This window comes from Chiloscyllium plagiosum, chromosome 36, assembly GCF_004010195.1.
Source record: "Chiloscyllium plagiosum isolate BGI_BamShark_2017 chromosome 36, ASM401019v2, whole genome shotgun sequence".
Lineage (NCBI taxonomy): Eukaryota > Metazoa > Chordata > Chondrichthyes > Orectolobiformes > Hemiscylliidae > Chiloscyllium > Chiloscyllium plagiosum.
This window is the reverse complement of record NC_057745.1, coordinates 3,259,384-3,266,421: the sequence shown is the minus strand read 5'-3', so window position 1 is coordinate 3,266,421 and position 7,038 is coordinate 3,259,384. Positions and strand designations below refer to the sequence as shown.

Below are 7,038 nucleotides of genomic sequence, written 5' to 3'. Positions count from 1 at the left end.
TGCCTGTCTACTTTGGATTCCAGCATCCGCAGTTGTTTTGTCTCTACTTGGGCTGATAAATGGCAAGTAATATTCATGCAACAAAAGTGCCAGAAACCATGTCTGGTAAGGAAGAATTTAACCATTGTCCCTGACTTTCAATGGCATTATTGTGATTGAATCCCCACTATCAACATACCTGGGGTTGCCATTAACCAAAAACTAAGCTGGCGTACCATACACAGTGCAGCTACAAGAGCAGGTCTTGCTATATTTGGACATGGACTGCTTCAGTATCTGAATGGTGCTGAACAATGTGCAATCATAGGTAAACATAAGTACTCATCTTGTCAATGGAGCCGAAAATCCATGAAAAAAATTGGTATAATAAAAGAGCTACAGTTTTTTTTTGCTCATTCACAGAATGTGGATGTCACTGACTAGGCCATCATTTGTTGCCCATCCCTAATTACCCAGGGGGCAGTTAAGAGTCAACCACATTGCTGTGGGTCTGGAGTTATATGGAAACCCAGCCAGGTAAGATGGCAGTTTCTTTCCCTAAAGTACAATAGTGAACCAGACGTGTGGTGCTGCAACATCCGAGAAGCAGGTGAGTTGACATTTCGGGCATAAGCCCTTCATCAGGAAGAGTTTATGCCTGAAACATCAACTCTCCTGCTCCTCAGATGCTAGGCAAAAGTAAGGACCAAAGATGCTGGAGATCAGAGCTTAGATTAGAGTGGTGCTGGAAAAGTGCAGCAGGTCAGGCAGCATCCGAGGACCAGGAAAATCGACGTTTCAGGTAAAAGCCCTTCATCTCTGCTCCTCAGATACTGCCTGACCTGTTGTATTATTCCAGCACCACACTTTTCAACTCTGACCTCCAGCCCTTCCTTAGAGTATAGAACATTACAGCACAGTATATGCCCTTCGTCGCTCAATGGTGCACCGACCTGAGAAACTAATCTGAAGCCCATCTAAGCTACACTATTCCATTATCATCCATACGTCTATCTAATGACCACTTAAATGGCCTTAAAGTTGGCGGATCTACCACTGTTGCAGGCAGGGCTTTCCACACCCTTACTACTCTGAGTAAAGAAACTACCTCTGACATCTGTCCTATGTCTACAACCCATCAATTTAAAGCTATGTCCCCCTCATGCTAGCCATCACCATTTGAGGAAAAAGGCTCTCACTGTCCACCTTATTTAACCCTCTGATTATCTTATATGTCTCTATTAAGTCAACTCTCAACCTTCTTCCCTCTAACAAAAACAGCCTCAAGTCCCTCAGCTTTTCCTCATATGATCTTCCCTCCATACCAGGCAACATCCTAGTAAATCTCTGAACTCTTTCCAAAGCTTCCACATCCTTCCTATAATGTGATTACCAGAACTGTACGCAATACTCCAAGTGCAGACGCACCAGAATTTTGTACAACTACAGCATGATCTCTTGGTTCCAAAACTCAATCCCTCTGCCAATAAAAGTTAACACACCGTATGCCCTCTTAACAACCCTATCAACCTGGGTGACAACTTTCAGGGATCTCTGCAGATGGACACCAAGAACTCTGTTCATCCACATTACCAAGAATCTTACCATTAGCCCAGTATTCTGTATTCCTGTTGCTCCTTCCAAAGTGAATCACCTCACACTTTTCTGCATTAAACTCCATTTCCATGTTTCACCCAACTCTACAGCTTATTTATGTCTCTCTGTAACCCACAACATCCTTCAGCACTATCCACAACTCCACCGACCTTAGTGTCATCTGCAAATTTACTAAACCATTCTTCTACATCCTCATCCAGGTCATTTACAAAAATGACAAACAACAGTGGCCCCAGAACAGATCCTTGCGGTACACCACTAGTAACTGAACTCCAGAATGAACATTTCCCATTGACCACCATGTAACTGTTTTGTCCAACTTTCTCGATACAGTCCTCCAATCTAGGAATTGGATATGAGTCCGATTTTGTAATGGCGTTGATCTTCTGATAATCCATGCAAAATCGTTGAGTCCTGTCTGGTTTGGAAACTAAGACATTGGTGAACTCCACTCGCTCTGGCTTGGTTCGATGATGTCCTCGTCGAGTATGGCCTCCACCTCCATCTGGACCTGTCTGGCTTTGAAAAGATTAAGCCGATGGGGGTGTTGTTTTAGGTGCAGTATTTCCTACATCTATTTCATGTACAATAGCATTAGTCCTCCCCATCTGATTCTTGCATAGGTCCTTATACTGCAGTAACAAATCTTTCAACTGCATTCTATGCTCCTGAGACAGATAGCTTACTAACCTAGCCCACTCCTCAAGGACTTCTTCATTTTTTAATCTATTTTGATGCTCATCAAAATCCACGTCATCTGGATTTGATTCCTCACTCCGCAGGGCAGTAACTAACTCCTGTTTCTCTATTTATTTATTTCTAGTATATGTTTCAACATGTTCACATGACATACCCGATACCTTTTTTTTTCTATCTGACATCTTTACTAGATAGTTCACATGAATCAACTTTTTCTCAGTTTGACAGGGACAACTAAACATGGCTTTGAAGGGATCTCCTATCACTAGTAACAGTATTAACACGCCATCCCCTCGGGAAAACATCTGCTCTCAGAGATAGTATCTGCCACCTGCTTCATTCTATGCTGTGTCCTCTTTACGTGATGCTTAGCTAACTCACCTACTCGATATAATCTCGCCCTCATCTCAAATACGTAATCTAAGTGTGAGATCTCCGACTTTAGTCCTGTCAATTTTTCTTTAATTAATTTCAAAGGACCTTTCACTTCAAGGAAATGAATTGAGTAGATTTGTTTGGGGCACCTCTAATGGCAAACAATACAAATGGGACACCTTTATCCCAATCATTTGGGTAATCTTGACAGCATGGTCTCAACATGGTCTTCAAGGTCTGATGCCATGTTTCTAAAGCTCCCTGGGATTCAGGATGATACGCACTGGATTTAAAGTGCTGTATACCTAAGCTATCCATAACCTCCTTAAACAGCCTAGCTATAAAATATGACCCTTGGTTCTCCTGAATCTCTTTGGGTAGTCCATATCGTGTGAAGAAAGCTACTAACCACTCCACTACACTTTTTGCCATGATACTCCGTAATGGAATGCCTCTGGAAATCTCTGCCTCCTTTTCGGCGTACGCATCCACATATATGTCTTGCATCGTGTTGTCTTGCTGTTGCAAGTCTCTTAGCCTTTCAGGACTAAATACATTTGTCTGACCCTCTGCCTGTTCAGGCTTTTTCTGCACCATTACATCAAACAGGGTGCCTGCTAACTGAACCTCAACTCCTTCATCTTTCTCTTTACTTTTCACTTCATGCTGTGACTTATGATAGTGGGATCTGGTTACCACACAGTCTGGGAAAATACCAAGACATTTTTGTTTTAACTCCTCAGTTTCTTGGTCTTCCTTGAGCTTCTCCACAACAAGGGGTGTCAATCCCACCTTGGATCCTGCCAAATCATTCCTAAGAACAAACTGAATTCCTGGAACTGATACTCGATCAATCCCTCCCACTGTTATTTCCCAAGTCTTAAGTTGGCACCAAGCATCTATTCCTTCCACCATCAACACTCAGTACTAGCAGAATATATGATCAACAGATGCACTGCAGAAATTCAAAGCTCCTGTGGCAGCACCTTCCAAACCCACAAACACTACCATTTTGAAGAACAGGTGCAGCAGATACGTAGGAAGTTTCCCTTCAAGCCCCCATACACCATCCTGACTTGGAAATATATCACCATTTCTTCAGTGTCACTTGGTCAAAATCCTGGAATTCAGTCCTTAACAGCATTATGGGTCTACCTCCAGCACATGGACTACAGTAGTTCAAGAAGTTAGTTCACCACCACCTTCTGAAGGGTAACTAGGGACTGGTCAATCACCCAGCTAGTGATGCCATTGTCCTGTGGATGAATACAGTTTTCGGTAAGCAGAAAGATTAAGGGATATGGTCTAAAGGCAGATATATGGTGTTAAGGCAGATATCAGTCCACAATCTCATATGGTGGAACAGGTTCAAGGGGCTGAATGGCCTACTCATGTGTCTAACAAAAAATAAGTTTTTGATTTTGCAACGTACAGCAGAAGGAGAGGATGATATGTGAGCCATAGAATGTACAGCCCGGAAACAGACCCTTCAGTCCAACTCATCCATGCCGACCAGCTTTCCTAAATAAATCTAGTCCCATTTACCAGCATTTTGTCCATATTCCTAGAAACCCTTCCAATTCATATAACCATCCTGGCATCATTTAAATGTAATTGTACGAGCCTCCACCATGTCATCAGGCAGCTCACTCCATACATGCATCACGCTCTGCATGAAAATGCTGCCCCTTAGGTCTCTTTTAAATCTTTCCCCTCCCTGAGGTAACCTTCTTTGCTGTCCACTACACCTCCAATTTTGGTTACATCTGCAAACTTACTAACCATACATCTTATGCTCACATCCAAATCATTTACATAAATGATGAAAATTAGTGGACCCTGCACTGATCCCTTTGGCACACCACTGGTCACAGGCCTCCAGTCTTATTGCTTATAACTATAGTTTAGTAATGTTAAGAGCAGTAGAGATATCATACAAGTTCCAGGTTAATGATAAACCTGGACACCACTGATATTGACCCAGTGACCCAGCTGGAACATCATGAACTCTCATCTTCTATATTATATATAGAGTCTGTGCAGTCTCCCTTGCAGCGGCAGTGCGCGTGCGCTAACTTCCCACGCTGCGGCGGTGCGCCTGCGCGAACCTCAAGTCGCAGCGAGGGATCCTGCGCATGCGTCTGGTTCCCACCCCCCCCCCACGGCGTGAATGGGCGCGCGTGCGCACTGTTCCCAGGTAGCGGGTTCCCGGCGCCGCAATGTGAATGACAGGAGGATGGGCCTGTCCAATGGGAGGCGGGCAGGGCCCCAGCCCGGGCCAATGGGGTAGGCGCGAGATTTGAATTGACGGCGGTTGGTGGCGGCGGGGAGGCAGTGCGGCCGTTGTCGTGGCCGCGGGTAGGAGCGCGGCCTCGTTGTCCGTTATCATTAAAAAAAAAACCTGCAACCATGAAAACAACGTGAGTATGGTCTGCCGGATTAAACTCCTCTCTGAGATCACGCAATCCAAAGTAGCCCTCGGCTCCTTCTACTTTACTGTTTTTTTTTGTCAGTCTCTCTGACTGGCTCCTTAAAGTTTGAAATGATTTGTCTTCCCCAGCCCGAGGGCTGCCTCTTCCAAACAAAAAGTCTATTGATTTATGAAAAATGTTTTAAGCTTGTGGCTTTCAGTTTGGTTTCAAAGAGTACCTTCTTAACCTCGTTATTATTATTGATGTGTAATGTTTGAATGTTGTATTGATTTTTAATTATTTTTGTCCACCCGGTAAATATTTTAATTTTATTTTTAAAAAAGAACTGTTTTCTTCTCTTCTATTGTCGCAACTGGCATCTTGGAGCTGCAACAACAGCCTGCATTTATATAGCAGCTTCTTCATGTGCTGATCTGTCCCAGGGTGCATCAGGGTGTGTCATCCTGGTGTCCTGTGTCTTGACTCGTAGCTGAGTGTTTCACATCCACACCCCACTGTAGAAAATAAAAATTCTGCTGGTCCCCTTTGCTTTAAAAGCATGGAAAATCTTGGCTAGTTTCTGGCACAATAGCTTTCATTTGTGTAGTGCCATTCATGTAGTGACATTCCAAGATCATTCACAGAAATGTTATGAAGGGCTTTTGCCCAAAACATTGATTTTTGCCTGTCCTCGGATGCTGCCTGAACTGCTGTGCTCTTCCAGCACCACTAATCCAGAACCTGGTTTCCAGCATCTGCAGTCATTGTTTTTACCGACCTGAAAATAAGGCACTATCAACCTCGAGCAAATGAGTTTGGGTGACTACTTGATCACAGAAGTAGCTTTAAGCAAAGAATGTTTTAAAAGTGGTGAGAGAGTGAGGTTAAGGGAGGGATTTCCAAACCTTAGATTATAAAATGCAAAGCGTGAACTAACTCATGTAAAAGCAACTGGGATTTTTGTTTCATTCTGGAAAAGCTCAGCAAGTCTGGCAGCATCTGTGAAGAGAAGTCAGAGTTAATGTTTCTGGTCCGGTGACCCTTCCTCAGAACGGACCTGAAATGTTAACTCTGATTTCTCTGCACAAATGCTGCAAGAGCTGCTGAGCTTTTCCGCCAACTGCTATTTTTGTTTCTGATTTACAGTATCTGCAGTTCTTTCGGTTTTTATTTTTCATTCTGGGTGCCTTACTTTGGGTAAGATGTTAGGTTTAGGTGAAAAATACCTGGGAAAGCATGATTTGGGATGTTTTGAAAGATTTAAATGCAGATTATTTTTTAGGACACGTCTAAGGTAGCTGGCATAAGACGTAGAGGTGAAATGAGAGTCTGTATTTTCATGCGAAGGTTCTGGAGGTTAAATTGAGCTCCACACAATCCAGTGATGATCTGGGTGAAGACAGTTGAATGCTGCCTGCATAACTCTTGAGATTCCTCCGCTACATTGATGACTGCATTGGCGCCACCTCCTATGAGGAGGTTGAGCAATTCATCAACTTCACCAACACATTCCACCCTGACCTTAAATTTACCTGGACCATCTCTGACACCTCCCTCCCTTTCCTGGACCTCTCCATCTCCATTAATGGTGACCGACTTGACACCGACTTTTTTTACAAACCCACCGACTCCCACAGCTACTTGGATTACACCTCTTCCCACCCTAGCTCCTGCAATAATGGCATCCCGTATTCCCAATTTCTCCACCATATCTGCTCCCAGGAGGACCAGTTCCACCACAGAACACACCAGATGGCCTCTTTAGAGACTGCAATTTCCCTTCCCATGTTGTTAAAGATGCCCTCCAACGCATCTCGTCCACATCCCGCACCTCCGCCCTCAGACCCCACCCTTCCAACCGTAACAAGGACAGATCGCCCCTGGTGCTCACCTTCCACCCTACCAATCTTCGCATAAACCAAATCATCCGCCGACATTTCCGCCACCTCCAAACAGA

At 44.0% G+C, this 7,038-nt stretch overlaps 1 protein-coding gene across 10 annotated transcripts in view; it reads left to right on the top strand.

Moving 5' to 3' along the window:
• The first annotated feature begins 4,892 nt into the window (after positions 1 to 4,892).
• Positions 4,893 to 7,038, top strand: part of kif23 (kinesin family member 23) — a 47,375-nt gene continuing 45,229 nt past the window's right edge. Inside the window, exon 1 of one of the 10 annotated variants that reach the window (XM_043677169.1) lies at positions 4,893 to 5,090. In XM_043677169.1, the coding sequence (XP_043533104.1) occupies positions 5,080 to 5,090 (11 nt within the window). In that variant the 5' untranslated portion in view covers positions 4,893 to 5,079. The remainder of the gene's footprint in view (positions 5,091 to 7,038) is intronic. The other 9 variants (XM_043677160.1, XM_043677159.1, XM_043677161.1 and 6 more) reach the window with 9 other exon arrangements.